This window comes from Pseudorca crassidens, chromosome 13 (genome assembly GCF_039906515.1).
Source record: "Pseudorca crassidens isolate mPseCra1 chromosome 13, mPseCra1.hap1, whole genome shotgun sequence".
Lineage (NCBI taxonomy): Eukaryota > Metazoa > Chordata > Mammalia > Artiodactyla > Delphinidae > Pseudorca > Pseudorca crassidens.
This window is the reverse complement of record NC_090308.1, coordinates 37,535,019-37,554,020: the sequence shown is the minus strand read 5'-3', so window position 1 is coordinate 37,554,020 and position 19,002 is coordinate 37,535,019. Positions and strand designations below refer to the sequence as shown.

Here is a 19,002-nt window from a genome sequence, read left to right as displayed (position 1 = left end):
AATTGTTACTTTCTCATAGTTAGAGGTCCATTTTGAAGTAAGGCACTTCAGAGTTATTGAATGATCACAGAAATACTAGGCTTTCCAAACAATGGAACATCCTGTATACAATGTATATATACTAGAGGATATCACTGAAACAAAGTCCAACTGACCCTGCTTAGAAGTGACCACTTGCTTGTTCTTAAAATTCTCTCTTGTTCTAATTTTTCTCCTACTTCACTAGCTGCTCTTTGTCTGTGATACCCCTAAATATTGGTATTCCTTATGTCTCCCTTGATCCTCTTCTCGTCTACTACCTCCCTAAATGACCTGATTCATTTCCATTTTAAAAATACCATTTGTATGCTGATAACTACATATATTACACCTCAGCACCTACTACATTTCTGGCATAGTGGCGGCATGATGGATATTTCTTGAGTGAGGCAGTGTGTGGAGTGCACAGGTATATCATGTGTGCCCCAGCTCATGTATCAGTTATTTGTGTTGGGGTACATTAGTTCACTTATGTGTTGAGACTACAAGAAGAACCATACAAAATGAAATTCTAACCTATGTGGAAGAGGAAGTCCCTAATAATCTGCTCTATGTCAATATTTTTTGAAGGTCTTTGGTAAATCACATAAAATATGCTATCTTATCGCATAAAATATTGAGAGTCATAGGGACTGGTAATGAATTTCTTCCTCCACTTGATCACTTTTTCATATTCCTGTCCAGATTTTCTAATATCCTTCCCCAACTCTGTTTTCTCAGCTGCCTTCAGAGCTCCACTGTGAAATAGGGTACTTTATTTCATGTACTGCCTCTCAAACATTAATGAGAAAAAGGATACATATTGGGATAGTGTCACTAAGATGCTTACATTCGTATTATAAATATTTCTTTTGATTACTGGCATCTGTTTTTAGGATACTTCTAAAAAACAAATTTACCAACTTGATTCAGTGGAGACATGAATGATGAAATCTTCATGAAGATTAGATATATATAGGAAAAAAGGAAAATTATTTATTAATAAGAGTATCATCTAGCATGTTAATATTAGTATCATGTGAAGTAAAACTAATAGACATGTTAATAGAATAAAATGGGTCTGGTACTTCTTCAGGGTATTTTCAATGTTAGAGAGTCTACCTAACTGTTCATTTCTCTTTTATGATTAGTAGGCTAATTAATTTTGAAGAGCTATATTTGGCAAGCTCTTATTAAAGGAGGAATATGTCAGCTTGATTGTCTCTTTTATGGGACCAGAGATGTCTAATGAGAAAAATATAACTAACCTCAGATTTTGCTAAAGTTTTTTGCCTAATGAGTTCATTCTGGCTGGTTAATTCCAAGACTTACTTCAGTCACTAACTGTTCAACTTCCTGTTACTATAAATTATGAAATATCGAACTCCTTATTTCTTGCTACTCTTCCAAAAGGTTCAGTTCAAGCCTGTTTCTATTTATAAGTTCTAAGCATTAAATTTTCCTTCAGTGTAACATATGTTGAAGTCATAAATTAGGGCACTTGTTTGTTTTGGTAAATATATACTTGGAAGATTGATTGACACTTCTTAGGGTTAATAATTGTTAGGACATTATAATTATAGGGACTAATATTTTGTGTTCTTTTCTAATACCTGGATGTGGAGTGAACAATAACATATAATAAATCTTTTTTGATTTGGAAAATAACTTATTCTTTTCCTGTTTGGTAATAAATATATTCCCTTACAAAAAGGAACATCCTTCACTTTTTTTTTTTTTTGCGGTACGCGGGCCTCTCACTGCTGTGGTCTCTCCCGTTGCGGAGCACAGGCTTGGGACGTGCAGGCTCAGCAGCCACGGCTCACAAGCCCAGCCGCTTCGCGGCATGTGGGATCTTCCCGGACCAGGGCACGAACCCGTGTCCCCTGCTTCGGCAGGCGGACTCTCAACCACTGTGCCACCAGGGAAGCCCACATTCTTCACCTTTCAAACCAGTACCATCAATTAGAGACAGAACATAGAAGCTGGCATCACAGATAACAGCTGTCCTTCAAGGCATTCTTTTTTTTTTGTTAGTCACAGAAATTAGTGCTAACCTAACTGAAATCTAATTAAGGACATTGGGAGGCAGCAAAACTCAGTCTTCAAAGATTGTTGATCATTAACGTGTGTGTGTGTGTGTGTGTGTGTGTGTGTGTGTGTGTGTACTTCCCAGATTGCAGGTAGAAGAAATAAGCAGATGCTACTCCAATACAGCTATTTATTCTACAATTTCTAGATCGCAGTTGCCTGTTTTCTATTTTAGTGCATAATCAAAATTCATATGCTGTGGTTGCTGTGAGATGTATCATATGCACTGTGGTAAATTCTATTATTCCCAATTATATGCTGCCCTCTCTGTAAGAGGTTATAGTTCCATGCTCTATCGACATTAGTTTGGCCATGAGACTTGCTTTGGAAATGATGTTGCCACATCCCAGCAAAAGCTCTGAGAGCCGTCGTGTGGTTCTGCCATTGATCTTTTTTCTTCCTGCCAGCACACAAACAGTATTTAACATGAGTGAGCTTTATTTAAGTTGAAATATTGGAATAACAATAATGCATTCTACACAGATAAGGCCTGACCCTTCAGGTAGAAAAAGACATATGAAGAGAGGCTATAGCTGACCTGCAGTTGAAACATAAGCAGGTAAGAAATAACCTTTTATTGTTTTAAGCCACTGAGAGTTTTGGGTCATTTGTTAATACATAATAGCTTAGTGAAAGCTGACTAATACATGTACATATAATTTCATCATTGTAGGCCATAACCCAAATCAAGTGCTATTCTACTATATCTGCTTAATTCTCATGAAAATAAACACATCAATTAATATATTTTATGGTTTCAAACGTTTAATATTAGAACAGAATGTAGTAAACCTGGTCAGTTAGCAGGAGCATTTACAATTCTTCAGATTCCAACCCTCCCCCCCATTCCATTCAATTGAGAGTAGATAATTATCCAAAAAAAAAAAAGGCTTGAATGTTCAAATGTTTGCATATATACTTTCCTTTTGTACCTTATTCAGCCTTGCTCAGTTGTTCTCAAACAACACTGCAAATAGAAATACCTTAAGGGGTATGTACACAAAAAGTAGTATATTTATAAGTAGTTTAGAACCCAACATGTAACAATGTTGTAACCTCACTGTATTACAGTGTTACAACTAATATTTGTATGTTGTATCAGTTTAGTAGACTTGAGTTTATATGAGGCAACTCTTAGAAAAAGTGCAATTTAAGAAAACACATTTTCAGTTCTCAAAAAAAAAAAAAAAAGCCAAAGTTAGACCCCAGTATTATATTATCCAATGGAGCACTGTGGCAGATTACACTTTTATTTTTTTTGGTACGTGGGCCTTTCACTGTTGTGGCCTCTCCCGTTGTGGAGCACAGGCTCTGAGGCCATGGCTCACGGGCCCAGCCGCTCCGCGGCATGTGGGATCCTTCCGGACCAGGGCACGAACCCGTGTCCCCTGCATCGGCAGGCGGACTCTCAACCACTGCGCCACCAGGGAAGCCCCCAGATTACACTTTTTAATGTAATTATCTTTCTAAATTACAATTTGGTTTCCAGAATTTGGGCCAGAATGTCTCCATAGTCCTTTGCCAATTTAATTGTTGCACCAGTTGTGTGCATCTTGAGATTCTTGTAAAAGATTCTCTTTGTCGATATGCAGAGATAAGGTCATTTGTACTATGGAAGGCAAAAAGGAGTAGAAGATCTTACATACACTTTAGTTCATGTTCTTTAAAGAACAATAATTACCAAACATGTCTCCCATTATACCCTCATAGTTCTTCAGTTTTTTCAACATTGTTTCAATAGTTACTGAGTACCTAAAGTGAAAAGACTTGGGACATTTGGAGATATAGAGAGCTTATATTTAAATAAGAGAGAAAAAAATACTTTCATGCTTCAACAGAAAATAATCTGTAGTAAGGATCAAGTGGATGGCATAAATACACTAATAAGAGAAAGCTGAGTGAAAAAAAAATGAAATAATTAAAAAATTGACCTTTGAAGGAGGGGTTGGATATGAAGAGTGAATGGAGGGGCCCCTGTTTGATAGTTGTGCTCTTTTAAAGAGGAAGAGTGAAGGATTTGTGGGTATTTGTACTCTCTCAGTTATTCATGAGCATTTGGGTCAAAGACCTCTAAGTACTGAGTGACCATATAATTTGTCAAAACTGGGATACTTTTGAGAATTAAAGTGGGCATTATTAAAAATTATCTTGGAATAATGCACATTAATTATGTTTGGTTTGACTGTTCTTTTCAAATTACAAATTACTCCTTTCTTAGTAGCTTTGAAATCAGGCACACAGAACCTTTGAGTTCCAAGGGTTTTCTTGTTGATTATATGGTGCAGTCATACAGCAAACTGACGTAACAAATGGAACCCAGTCTCCTGTTCTAAGAGCATGGAGGGTGAAGGTGCCTCCTTGATTTTAGTCTAATGAGCGTGGACTTTGGAGTCAGAAAGACATGAATTCAAGGCCTAGCCTACCACTTACTATCTGTGTGCCTTTGGGCAAATTATTACTCTCTTTTAACCTCAGTTTTTCCACAAGAGATGTATAGTGCTTTTAGCGTAATGGTGGTCAAACAATATATGTCCATGTGCAATATTTTATATTATTAATCTTATTACTTTCCAGCAATTCTCTAACTCATGGCAGCAAAAAGCAACAGATAAAATATTTCTAGCCCTGACTTTTTCCCTTGAGACCCATACACATATATCCAGCTGCTTACTTGACATCTCAACTCAGTAGTCTAAAAGATACCACAAACATATGGAAACAAATAGAACCATTTGTGCAAGATAAAACTCAATTTGATCCTCCAAAAGTCTTCCCCATCTCTGGATATTGTACCCCTGTTCACCCAGGTGCTCAGGATAAATATGTAGGAGTGATCCTTAATTCGTAGGGTTGCAATCCTACTCACTCCCCATATGTCGTTTGTACGTAAGTGCTATTGACTCTAGCCCCTGGGATTTCTCAAGTCTGGCCACTCCTACTCCCCAGCAAGGACAACCCTGAACAAGCAGCTGTCTCATGCCTGAGCCACTGCAATTGAGTTTTATCTGCTGTCTTTGCAGTGCTTTCTACAAAAAGAGCCAAAAGGAAATTTTAAAAACAATTCAGATCACATGCATTCCTAACTTTTAACACTTCAATACATTTTTATTTCATTTTCAAATAAAACCTTCTTTTTAAATTATGGCCTACAAGGTCTCCTTTCCTGGTCCAGGTCCTGCCAACCTCTCCAGTCTCACTGTCTCCTGCTTCTCAATTCCCATCTATTACATTACAGTCACTCTGGTCATCTTTCTGCCCACTGGATTTGATAAGTTTCCCCTCAGGACCTTTGAAGTTTCTATTTCTTCTGTATGGAATCCTTTCTCCCTGATACGCTCATGACTACCACTTCACATTTTTAGGTTTCATGTCAACATTTATTTCCGTAGAGAGGCCTTCCCTCACCATCCTACCCAAAGAAGGATTACCCTATCCTTGTAACACATTTTATTAAGTATTGTTATCACTACCAGCTAGCGGCCTGTGTATGTATGTTGTATACAATGATATGTTTATTGTTTGTTTTCCCTCAGTAGAAAGTAGACATTCACCAAGTCTTCAATAATAGCGTAGAAAATAAATACAAGCCTTCACCTAAAACTTTCAGACCAAAGCATAATCCTGAAGGAATAAGTAACTGAATCAAACAATATATGTCTACAACAACTGTTGCTTGGTGTTGACACAAGCTTAATAAATAGTGTCAATTGAGAAATAATTCAATAAATAAGACAAAGCCAACATAACACCTTTATTACTGATAAAGTTGGTATTGGAGAATATATCTGCAAGAGGGTGAGACTCCTGATACTGAACTAGACAGTCTTGTTTAACAAGCCTCAGGCATGGCTGAATAATCAGAGCCTCCCCATACAGGAGCCAGTATGTAAAATTTAGGGCCTGGTGCATGTGGGCATGCTGGCTCAGAGTGAGAAGTGTCTGGGCTGCACTGGCCCAGTTTCTCCTTTTGAACTTACCACTCGGATTAAGCCCCTCCATCTCCCCTGCAGAGGGAGAAGTGAATGGGAGGGCAGAGCTAGGCAGCAGTGGTATAACCATGGAGCTTTCACCAATGGACAGAAACATAAGTGGTGCAGAGGTGCCTCCTGCCCAGTCTGTGACCAACATTGTAATTTTAAAAATGTATATATTTTATTAGATTAATGCTAATACATTACCTTTTTTCATTCTTAACTGTTTTAAAATTTTTTCACTAATCATGAGAGTCAAGGAGGTAGAATATAGTGTTTACTATTCTAGACCAAGATGAAATAGCCACAACTTTAAGGAAAATTAGTGATCTTTAAGGATAACTTTCAAAGATACGACCTTTGGGAATTATAATAAGATGAACATTTGAAATGTGTTTCAGGTCACTATTTTAATTCTATAGGCACTTATATGGAAGCTGAAATGGAGAATTACCCATTTTTATTGGAAAATGATTACTTTTCATAACTAAATTTGAGAGTTGTGCACTATTTACCTAGTGTGATAGCAGACAGTAAAATGATCATTATTAAAAGAAGGTCTTAGCTTCAATTTTCTCTCCTCTAAATGTAACAGAATATATTGAACTTGTAGAGTGCTTTGAGCTCAGTGAGAATTTCTGTTAATAGTACTATTTTTTCAAGTTTAAAACTAAAGGCTTCCAAAATTTCTTTGAAATTTTATGTTTTCAAAGGTTTTTAGCACCTATAAATGGAGATTATTACTTTTGCAAAGCATTGTGATGGATGATTAATGAAGAAATTAGTACAGTGTAAGTTTTAGGGAGTAAATGAGGAGTTTGTTGAGAAAGGGCCGTGACACATTACTTCAATCTCATCCCTAGAGAAGCATCAGTACCATTATGTTGTTCCTGCTTTTCCTGGCCATTTTGTGTCCTGCAGTTACTCGTCAATATATCCTTGACTTTCTTTGTCAGATGCTCCTACTAAATAAATCTCATGCCATACATCACTTTCTCTTTCCAGCCTCCTGGTCAAGTCCAAGAGTGAATCTCATGCATTACTTCTGTGATCCCTGTTAGGCAGATCAGGAACTCTTCCCAGTGCTCTTACCAAGCAGTTTTAGAACAATCCTCTCTGAGCTTGCCTCTCCCCCTCCTCTGACTACTACAGGATAGCAAAATTATCTCTCTCCGGGCATACGTGATACTGATTGTTAGCTTATCTTAATCCAGTATCTGGTGTGAGGAAAGTATGAACCAACAGGATGCCCCACCGACCCTGGTCAGCAAAGTACTAACTGTTGACCCTGGAATTTCTGCTGAACTCCACTAAGGCACTGGCCACTCTATTTGAATTGGGAGATTGTCACCAGACCCTGAAAGAAGTTCTAGATAACAATGACTTATTTAAGAGAACAATGAACACAATTCTTGGTGTTCTAGGCTCTAGGAATCCCTATATACTTTAAAGTCCAAGTGAGTTAATCTGGCTACTTACTTAAGTGTTCACTACCAACTATCTCAGGAAAAAAATCCCAGGTGTTGCAATAAAAATACTCAGTGGTGTGGATGGCGGTCTCTAAAATAGGCTGTCCATTTTTCTGGATCTAGATTTGGGCACTAAACAGTGGAAGGAGAAATGATGCAAATGACTTCTGTGGAGAACCAGAACCACGGATAAGACCTGCATCTGTTGGCAGTGCAAATTGCACCAGAAAGGATCCTGGGTGCTTATGTGAGTTTAGAATAACATCACTAGTGTGTCTTCAGTCCACAATGTGTAGTAGGAGTTGGTTTGAATCTGACTTTCTCCATGGATTGTGAGTGATATTATAAACATTCTTTGTAGGATACGTGGCTGTGTTTATTTGCCTATAGCAAATATTTTGGTGCTGTTTGTTTAGCATGCTTGCAAGTGGGGGGAAGCATCAGCTTGTTGGGCTTTCAAGCAGAACAGTTTTTACACATTCCATAGGTTTAAAAAAAAACGTTTTTCAGGCCTCAGACATCTTAGATGTAAGCTTATATATGATGGTGAAGGGAAGTGAATCCACTATCAAGTGCTGGTAATGGTAAATTAGTAATAGGTTTGGGATTAGAATGCAAGGGTATAAGATTGTAAGAGAGAAAGTGGGAATTGAAAAAATTTAAAGGGAAATACATGTTTTTCTGTAATTAATTTAATATTGCCCAGTAATGCCATGCAAGCGATTACCACCCTGAGATCTTGGAACATTTTATATTATTTCATTAAATTTTTCCAGCAATCATATGATGTAAGTACTAAGTTATTGTCCCCATATTACAGATAAAGTTACACAGAGTTAGAAACATTAAATGAGATGTCTAACGTTCCATAAGTTATAAACAGCAAAGGGGTCTATTGAAGGCAGGGCTGGCTGTCTCCAAAGCCTGTGTTTCACATGTTGCCCTAGCTTGGCATTTATATTGTCTCTCAGGAAGTCTGTGCTGGAATAAGAGAACTGGACTTTGAGCCCTACTCTGACTCTTCTCACTCCTTGATCTTCTTCAAATTGCTTAATCTCTTTAAATTTCAGTTTCCCGGTCTATAGAATGGGGATGTCGATGATCTAAGATGTGATTCAGATAATGATTTCAGATACAGTTGTGAGAAATGAGTGAGAATAAAGTGATTTGCACAGTGCTTGGAACCTGATAAGCACTCAATAAATTGTAGAAGAAAGAAAGAAAGAGAAAGAAAGGAAGGAGGGAGGGAGGGAGGAAGGAAGGAAGGGAGGAAAGAAATTCCTTTCCAAAATTCATTTTTACTTGGTTACAGTTTTCTGAAGAAAAATCCACTTTTAAGACCTCTTTACAGAAACCACTATTTTAAAATATTTCAAGCATAAGACAATATGACAATTTTGTCACCATGAAAAATGTGAAAACTGTAATTAACATAAAGCATTTCACAAAAGTATGTGACAGTATAAATGTCACTTAGGCAATCAAATCTTGAAATCCTAAAGGAGAAAGGGAAAAGGAAGCACTTGGCATTCCATCTTCACAGGAACCATGAAATGTCTATCATAACTTGATATTACTATAACCCTGCTAGAATAAATACAAACAACTCTAAGAACTATAAACTCCCAATAGTTTCTGTCTTAAATTAGTTATAGAAATATTTCCCCTCTTCCTCCACATCATAAACACATTCTATAGTTTATTATTTTAAAATGGCACTTCTTTAGTCCAACACTGATAGCTAACTAAATATTGCCATTGAAAGAGACACATTTAATTCCTACCTTTTCATCCAAATAGTCTCATTTTAATGGGAATATATTAAAACCCAAATAAGCTCTGTGTTTATTCACGTCTGAGTACATTTAAGCTTAAGGTATAATGAAGTTATGGAGACAAAAAATGTGTTCCGTGTTTTACTTAGAAATGAAGCTCATGATATATTTGGATCTGAATATGGTGATACATATGTGACTATAACAACTGATAGGAAAAGTGTATTTTTTAAATTCCTAGAATTCACATATTAAAATGTTTTGCCAAAGGATCTGTAGGTATCAAATTTATCATATACATTTACTTTGGCAAAGGTTTGAAAAGAACAGATGAAATGCAACTCTCTAAAATGTTAGGTTAAAAACAATCTTCTAGATGTCTTGGCCTTAGTATATACAACATTGAGCAGTGATTAATGGCTTTAGTTTTTCGTGGCTTCCTACACCCATACTCCCTTCTTTCCAATCCATTTTATGTACAGCTGCAAGGTGACTTCCTAGGGCACAGCTCTTGTCTTCTCTGCTCAAGAACTATAATAGGCCCCTTATTGCCTACTCAGTAAAGTCCAGCTCTTCAGACTGACATTCAGACTTGTCATTGCCCTCTTTTCTCCTCCAGGCATCTTATGTTGCAGCTAAACTGACCTATTTTCTGAGTCTGGATCTGCAATTTTTCTACCTCTAAGACTTGAGCCAGCTTAAATACTGCTGCCAATTCACACAGGTGGCAGTAACTTCCCTTTGTCAGAACTGCCATAGCCCTCAGCCCTCAACTATACTGACTTACAGATCTTAATAATTTTTTTTTTTGGCTATGGTAATTTTTAGACTGTCTCCTAAACTTCCAAATGTTAGTCCCTAAAGGCAATATGTGTTCCGCTCAACTTGCAGCTGTTAACAAGTACAGTGTTTTTGTTCCTTTTCTGCTGGCTGCTTGCTCTCTGCATTCCATCTTCTATTAGTGTCCCCTCGTCAAAGAAAGAGGATGTCATTCAGAGGAGGGTTCTGACTAGGGAGCGAGAAGAGAGAGAAACTCACAACTTTCAGCCACTGAATGAATGGGGGAAAGTAGATTTGTGGCAGAAGTTGGAGGAGCAGATAAAAGGAAAGGTGTTTCACAGTCTTTTCTCATCTGCTCTGGATGAGGCTGAAATCCCTGCATGGTGGATGTAGATTGAGGGCAAAGTCTAAAGGAGAATTGTTTTGCCACATTTCTCACTCCCACAACCCCAACAGGGGGCGGCAGCGCCACAGTAAAATTGGCAAGGTGATGTGACTGGAGAGAGTGAAGGCCTGGGTACAGTTCTCCAGTGTCCCCTGGACTCCTGAGTCATGTGGACAGTATCCGGAAATTCTCTGTGGTCCCACAGAGGAATCTTGAGTCAGGCTGGCAGTGCTGGCTGACGTACAATGACAATGTCGTGATGCCCAGAGAACTGGTTGTTGGGCTGAACAGTATTATGACTAATGAGAATTTTATTATGATTTGAAGTTAGTGCTTATGTGGTTTTGCCATGAAGGCATATGTGAAGACAAAAATAGTATGGGAAGGGGAAATCATTGGGCATGCCCCCCCCGCCCCCCGCCAAGACTATTATCAGAAGGTATCAAAGAACCACCCATATTTTCCACAGAATGCCTGGGCAAAGCCTCCTGGAAGCATCTCACAATCACTGTCTTCACCGCACAATTCCAGGATGGGCAATGGAGGCGGAACGGATTTACGAGGAAGGCATGCTCCTGTACTCCAGCTCACAGCGAAAGAAGGAACACCAGAAGTGCCTGCCTCTTTCATCCACCTCCAGGTTTAAAAGACAATTTAAATTCAGCATTCCACCTTCTCCCTCAAAAAGGGAAAACAAACATTTGATTAGAATACTGTATTTATATTACTGAACACCTTAGCTATAAAAAAGAAACAACTGTGTTTAGGGATTTATTTTTCTTCCCTTCAGAAGCTCAGAATATACCACCCTGTTAGGATTTTGAATTAATCCTATTATAAGTAAGTACACTACATCTACTTTCCTAACACTTCTCGTTGTCACTTTCTAATATTGTATTAAATTAGTATTTATTAGGGTTGTAGAAGGATAAACTGGGGAAAGCACAGCAAATAAAGAAATTGTACAGTAATTACATTATCAGGAAAGATACTTTCAAGCTGTGCAGTAAATCTTAATTACATAAAAAAAATGTAGAGTACATATTACTACTGCCTCACTAAAAACTAATCATTTGTTTAGTATTACTCTATTGAATGGTTTAAATACTCCTCCTCTTGTAATTGTAGGAACTGAATCTCAGCTTTTAATTGGCTTTTGAGAATGTGAAGTCATTTGAATGGATGGAATATATTTTTTCTACTTCCCTTCTGCACAGAATATGAAACTCAAATTATTACTAATCAATTCTTATTCTGGTTAATTCAGAGCACCACTTTCTTTCATATTAAATCCACTGGTTTCTCTGAGATATTAGTATAAAGTTAACTTTTTGATTGTGACACTAGCATTGACATCTAAATTTTAATTTTTACTTATTTCAATTTTCAAGAAATAGTAAGTTCCCTTTAATTATGATTTGAAAACATGGTTTGAAAACATGGCCCTCCGCTTCTCTGACATTCCTCCACTCATGGGGGTGGGCACCTAGGTCTTCCCCCCTTTAAGTAGGGTGGGCTTGTGACTTCCTCGGAACGAACAGACTCTGGTGGAAGTGGAGCTGGGTGACTTCTGAGGCTGGGTGATAAAGGGCAGTACAGCTTCTGCCTTGTGTGCTGGCACCTTCTGCGTGGAGCCCTCGGCTGCCATATAAGAAGTCTGACTCCTCTGTGGCAGTCATGCTGTGAGGAAGCCAAGCTGCAAGAAAGGCCACATGTAGGTGACCTGCTCTGCAGTCCTGGTCTTCAAGTCCTTCCAGCCCATGTGCCAGATGTGCGAGTGAGTGAAGCTTCAGGTGATCTCTGCCCCCAGCCACAGAGCCATTCCCTGTCTTGGAGTCTTTCCAGCTGAAGCCCCAGCGTGGAGCCGAGACACTTCCCCAACTGAGCCCTCTCCAAATCCCCGACCTATAGAACCCTTGAGCATAATAAAATCACTGTTCAAAGGCGTTACATTTGGAGTGGATTGTTACCCAAATATAGCAACTAGAACTCCTGGCTTATCCTTACACTTATTTTTCAGCTCTTCGTGTTGAAGAAAAAATCAGCACAACTTAGAGGAAAATAAAAAGATGACAATACAGATTTTCTAATCTCTGATAAATATTTTTTTCCTAAAATTGCATGTCTTTCTATGAGATAATTTATTAAAATAATAACTGAGTCTTATTATTTGTAAAATAATTGTATTAATATGCCTTAGAATATCTCATAATATGATTGAAATGTTAAAAATACTCAAGTTAATGTATGCAATTTATCTCCAGCAAATAGGTACTGAACTCTCAGCATATTGATGGTACTTTACTTGATCTTATAAGTAAAATTTACATAAATTACAAATTAAAATAATTTAATTTAGAAGGATATATAACCCAAGTGGTATTTAATACAAAAACATGACTGGTTATGCACTGACCATAACACAGCTCTGTCTTTATCATGGCATAATCTGTCATTGTGGCTTATCAGTATCTCTGGAGGCCAGCATTTTGGTCACATAGATAAATGGATTTTTATCGCTATGGTCTGTACTACAGAACCTGTCATTAGATATATTATTAGAAATGGACTTGAACTTTCAAGAGGAATCATCACAGGAAAGTGAGAGTCAATGTGATATATTTTTAGGCCACAGTCCATCTTAGCATATTTACTAGGTATTTAATAAATAATTAGTGCATAAAAGACACACAAATTAAAATGGAAGGTGAAAAAGTATTTGAAAAATGATAATATTCGTTACTGATAAAGGCGGAGGGGATCTGGCATGCACATTCCCTACAGGTGTAAATCTGTAGAAATCCTCAGGAAATCTGGATTTATTTATCAAAAGCATCATAATTTTGCTCATTCTTTGTCTCACTAGTTCACTTCTAGAAATGTATAATAAGGAAATAAAACATAGGTGATGACATGCCTACAAATTTAAATATTATAAAATGTATAATATTGAAACATTGGAAGCAAACTGTATTGGTTTTCTATTGCTGCTATGAAAAATCACCACAAATTTAGTGGCTTAAAACAGCACATTAATTATCTTACACTTCTATAGGTCAGAAGTCTGACAGGGGTCTCAGTTGGCTAAAATCAAGCTGTGGGCATAAATGTATTCCTCCTGAAAGCTGTGAGAGAGATTCTGTTTCTTAGCCTTTCTAGCTTCCAGAGGACACCTACATTCCTTGAACCATAACCTCCTTCCCCCATCTACAAATCCAGCAATGGTGCGTTGAATGTCTTCTCATCTTGCATCTCCTGACCCTTCTTTCGTTATCCTTTCTTTCTCCCCACCCCCAAGATGTTCTCAGCTTTTAAGGGCCAAGTGATTAGATTGGGACCACCTGAATAATCCAGACTCTTCTCCCCATCTCAAGGTTCTTAATGTAATCATGTATTCAAAAACCTCTTTTGCCATGTGAAGTAACATATTCACAGGTTCTAGGGATTACTGTGTGGACATATTTGAGGGGCCATTATTCTGCCCACCACCAAGTGGGGAAAGTGGGGGTGGGTGGTGGTGGGATGAATTGGGAGATTGGGATTGACATGTATACACTGATATGTATAAAATAGATAACTAATAAGGACCTGCTGTATAGCACAAGGAACTCCACTTTGCTGTACAGTAGAAACTAACACAACATTGTAAAACAACTATACCCCAATTAAAAACAAAAAAACAAAAAAAACTTGTATGTCTAAGAAAAAAATATGAATTAAATAACTGGGATACTTGCTTACATTGGAATGTTATGTAGTCATTAAAGCTGTGTTGTATGCAGAATAACGATACCTAACAATGTTAAAATGTTAACTATGGGCCAGGCACTGTTCTAAAAGCTTTACATATATTGACATTACTTAATGCTCCCAACAACCTTATGATATATGTGTATTATTACTCCATGCCCCCTTTTATAAAGAAACTGAGGTACAGAGAACTAAGTGATTTGCTGAAGGTTACACAGTTGCTAAGTGGCAGAGCTTGGATTATGAAGTCAAACTGGCTGCAGAGTCCATGAGTTTAATAGTTAATAATTTGGACATATGTTCTAATCTGTTGTTAAGTGAAAAAAAAGTAGATTAAGATATATTACGCATGATATAATCCCATTTTTGTACTTTCTGCAAAAATGAAAGATTATCTCTGGATGGAAGGATTATGAGTGATTATTTTCTTTTTAAATTTATTTTGAAAATACTGTTTCCTAATAGCTGTTATTTTCCAAACGAGAAAAAAACATCCAAGTTTGAACAAATATACAGTGAATTAAATGTTGGTTTTGTGATTGTAAAATTAATTGCTGCCTTTATGTTTTCAAACTATAATGAATGGAGACCGAGTAAAACTCAGAGTGAAATTGCTCAGTGGTGTTAGAAAGCCAATGTAACACATTCTCCCCACAGAAACAAGATAATTAAAAATAGCTGTGCCACCAGACTAGTCAACAAAAGCCCTTAGCACCTTACAGAGCTGAATAGTATATAACTTTATACTCATATACTATATAGTACATGACTAAACAAAAGGCCATTGCCATTCCAATTTGAGGTGTCTCTCTCCTTCACGCACATCTATGGGACAGTTGGAATTCTCTCTCAAGTCTTTTCCACTAAGGCTCCAAAGATAACGGGAAATAGAATATGAAGGGCATGGCCACCTTAAGGAATGGAACTTCAACCCTAACTACAGCACATTTTCACAAGGCAGGCATAGCGTATATGCTATCTAAAAGATATGATGTGATTTAAGTTTAGAGGTAATGAAGTACGATCTCAGTAAAGCTGGAAAAAAAGAGACAACTAAGTTTGTCATCATCCTTATAAATATTTTTAAGTCATCACTTCTGTACGGAATTCTAAAAGAATGACAAGCAAGTACAGTAAAATACCAATATGAAAGTACACAAAAGAAAAGCAGATTTTGATGTCCCACAAACATGCCTTCACCACACTCTAATTCTGCCACAGAGAACGTGTGCGTCTGTGATCAAGACATAGTTGTCCCCCTTTATCCATGGCGGATATGTTCCAAGACCGCCAGTGGATGCCTGCAACCACTGATAGTACAGAACCCTGTACACAAGGGTATCTTTAAAACGAGCATTGCACCAACTTACCAGTTTCCTGTGAGTAATGAACGAGCTGATATAGGGGCAGCACGTAAGGCAGTGGGTGCATGCAGTAAATGCAACGGCAGGTGCAACACTGAACGCACTTCTGGTTCACTCTTCTGAGAACAGTGACAATGATGTCAGATCAGGAATAAAAACTCCTAAAGACTGCCTTCTGCTGGGTTTCTCCAGAGGCAGCCCTGACACAGGATTTGAGTGAAGTGGTTTATTGCTGAGTTGATCTCAGGAAGCACCGGTAGAGCAGTACGGAAATGGGGCAGGGAAGGGAAGGAAGCTAATTCAGAAGGCAGGAACGAGCATGCCTCAAGGTTTCACACCTCTGGGTTGAGAAAGTTGGGAAATTTATCCACCAACTCCTATCCATTAATGGGTGAAGGTTGCTCTTGAGGCTGTACCTTCACTCCCAGTCAAGCACCTCCTGTGGGCAGAAAAAGCCTGTAACAGTCCCAGGTGCTTGCAGAAAGAAGATGGGCATGTTCTAAAGGGCAAGAATCCAGGGACTATGCGTGGGGTGCTGAGAGTCAGCTACAGACAGCGTTATGTTATCCTTTTACCTGTAGAGCCTAAAGGCCACTCAGGCTGTTGCTGGTTGCAGGGAAACCACTGCAGGATTATAGATGAATCCACAGAAATGCACTGTTGCAATTATGAATTTTAAAAGGGAACAGAATGATTTTCATAATATGGCAACAGCTTCTTTAAGCATTAGAAAGCATTAACTTACAGATTTCTTTTTGCTTGGCAATACAAAATACCTGCACCCCCAGCAGCTACTGGACAGCTAACCTGTGTGTAAAAACAGAATAACAACGAAAAGAAACACTTGCCACCAGACACCTCTGGCTTCAGTTTCACCAAGTATTGTGGAGCAGCTGTTACTTGTTAGGCCCTTCCATGGGTAAGAGCACATATTGGGCTCTCATCATTTCATTAAACTTCGAAAGACACTTTTCAGAGAAAAGGCCATTTACAACTGGGGCGATTAAAATCGGGCATTCTCATTATAGTAACAAAATATCCACATTCTACAAATTTAACAAGTCAACAAGTCAAATCTCTTTTCCACTGTGTACAGTTGACAAATCATTTCTGAAGATTCAGTCCCACGCTTCTGGGGACTAGGGTCCCTATGCCCTATTCAATTTATTTATATTTAGTCATTCTGATACATCATTATTTACTCAAAGGAAGCAATCATTTGGGGTCCGTATTTGTGGTTCCCAGCATAATATTATCCTACACAAATACCATTTTCTCAGTAGGGCCAAATCCCACTTGCTAGGGAAAGCTCTTTGCTTGATGTGGTTTCAACAGTCTTAATCTCTTCGGAGGGTGTGGGAAGATACTTGCTATTTAGTTTCCTAAACCGTTCTCTTTAATTACCAATCTTGCCCCTTCATACCAAGGACTCAGTACCTCAGCGGATCTCTACACCACACCTTCACTTCCTGGGAAAGTTAGAAATGATTTGACAAGCGGCTCAGGTCTATAAAGAAAACACTGACCCTTGGATCCCGACACCCAAACCCCAGGGGACGCCACCTGGACCAGTCTGCTTCGCTCTTCAGCTTTTCACCCGCAGGTGGCAGCAACGGGCTCCGAAGCGTGTGTCTCAGCAGGTTACCGGAGCCGAGGCATAGCTTCTGGCTGGCGTTCCAGAGCGAGGGCTGCAGCATCCACCTCCAGGAATCCACATCCAGCCGGGACGGCCCCTGAGGCTGAAGTACTTCATTTTGAAATTGTCTCTGATCCTTTCATTTCTTGAGTGAAAACAAACAACAGTTTGAAGCAGCAACGACAACTCATTGCGTCCCTACTTCCCCCAGTTCCCAATTTTCCTACCAACTCCAGCAGCAACCCGGCCCCTTTTCCGGAGCAGGGTCTGTTCCGTAACTCTCTACGCTCCGGCCCTTGCACATCCTCGGGAGCCGGGTGCCGGGCGGCTGGCAGTGCGTCGGCAACCGCTGCGTCCCTTCTCCTCCGACCAGTCTGCCACGCGGGCTTTCCGGCCGGTCGGGATGCCAGGGCTGCACTCCTATTTCATCACCCATCCTCCTTCCCTAACCCTCCTCTTCGTCCCTTTTCCCCCAAACACACACAGGCACACAAGCTGCTCGGTCGCGCATAGTGCTCCGGGCTTGGCTGCGGGAGCAGGACCTACACAAGCCCAGCAAGCTACGGACACGCCGCCCGGACTCTTCAGCCCGCGGGCCCCAGTGTCCCCACCGCCGCAGCCGCCGCTTCTGCGTCGCTCCTTCCCGCCTAGACACCGCCGCCAACAGCCCCCTCGGCTGCAGCCTCGGCAGGGCTGGAGGAAGTTGACGCTTTGGGAGGGGGCGGCGGGGAGCAGGTTGAAGGATTTGTTGTAGGAGGATTAACACATCTGGGCGAGGGGAGGGGCAGCGCCGCTGCAGGACGCGGCGCGGACCCCGCATCCCTGCGCGCAGCAGCCTCGGCCGCCGCCTCCCGGGACCGCGGAGCCCGGACGCCCCCGCCCCGCCCCCGCCCGCTGGGCCCCGCAGCGCGGGGCGCAGAGGAGCCGCGGGCGGTGCAGGGAGGCGGGCAGCGCCCCGCGCACGCTTCTGCCACCCCCGGAGCCGGCGCGCGGAGAGCGCCGGGCGAGCGCGCGTCGGGCGGCGGCCGCGCTGGGGGGCGTGGGGCGAGGCGGCGCGGGGAGCGGCGGGGGCGAAACTTCGAGGCCAGATGCCCGAGGGCGCGGCGGCGCTGCGAGGCTGCCGCTGCTGCCCCTGCGGGCCCCGGGCGCGTCTCCGCGGGCGCTGCTGCCCGCGGCACGGCGTGTGCACCGAGCAAGTGAAGGTATGTGTGGCGGGCGCGGCTGGAGCTGCCGCCGCTACCGCCGCTGCGCTAGCAGGTCCTAATGCCTGTCACTTCCCAGGACGCTGGCAGCTGCAGCCCGGAGCCCACGAACCCTCGGCAGGTTTGCCTGTCCTTCCCCGCGATCTGATTGGATAAAGTGGGGGCTCGACGGTGGCCGACGTGGGACAGTTTGGCTGTGGCAGGGGTCTCGGAAACCATGGGTTATTGCAGTGGCAGGTGCACGCTTATCTTTATCTGTGGCATGCAACTGGTAAGTGACACTTGGGTCCTCTTATTCTGTAACGTGCCTTTGAGATAGTGGGCAAGGGAGTGCAGTAAAAGGTCTGCCATTGATTAGAACGGAAGAAAAAAGAAAAGAAAAGGTGACAGATATATTGCCTATATTTAAAGTGCTTTCAGGGAGACGCACTGTGGGGTACAGGACAGGTGAGGCCTTCCGTCCCCGCCTATTTCTTTCCCTCTGAAGACAGTTTGGCAGGTGCGGGTTAAACTTGTCTTTAATTTCTTTAAGCAAAGCAAGAGGTAGCTAGCTCTTGTTCT

At 40.6% G+C, this 19,002-nt stretch overlaps 1 protein-coding gene and 1 long non-coding RNA gene across 5 annotated transcripts in view; one reads left to right on the top strand and one right to left on the bottom strand.

The window, feature by feature from the left end:
• Positions 1 to 3,356: 3,356 nt before the first annotated feature.
• LOC137204572 (uncharacterized) lies at positions 3,357 to 18,102 on the bottom strand. The gene is made up of 2 exons (XR_010933722.1): positions 17,467 to 18,102; positions 3,357 to 17,384 (listed from the first exon to the last, which is right to left on the bottom strand). It is a non-coding gene; the product is annotated as an uncharacterized lncRNA (long non-coding RNA).
• A 206-nt stretch (positions 18,103 to 18,308) lies between these two features.
• The window catches only part of NKAIN2 (sodium/potassium transporting ATPase interacting 2), a 979,302-nt gene continuing 978,608 nt past the window's right edge, over positions 18,309 to 19,002 (top strand). The window contains exons 1-2 of one of the 4 annotated variants that reach the window (XR_010933720.1): positions 18,311 to 18,441; positions 18,521 to 18,712. Coding sequence is in view for 1 of the 4 variants with exons in the window: in XM_067702200.1 (XP_067558301.1) it covers positions 18,659 to 18,712 (54 nt within the window). In the remaining 3 variants the exon portion in view is untranslated. Of the gene's footprint in view, positions 18,713 to 19,002 lie in introns of all 4 variants that reach the window. The other 3 variants (XR_010933719.1, XM_067702200.1, XR_010933721.1) reach the window with 3 other exon arrangements.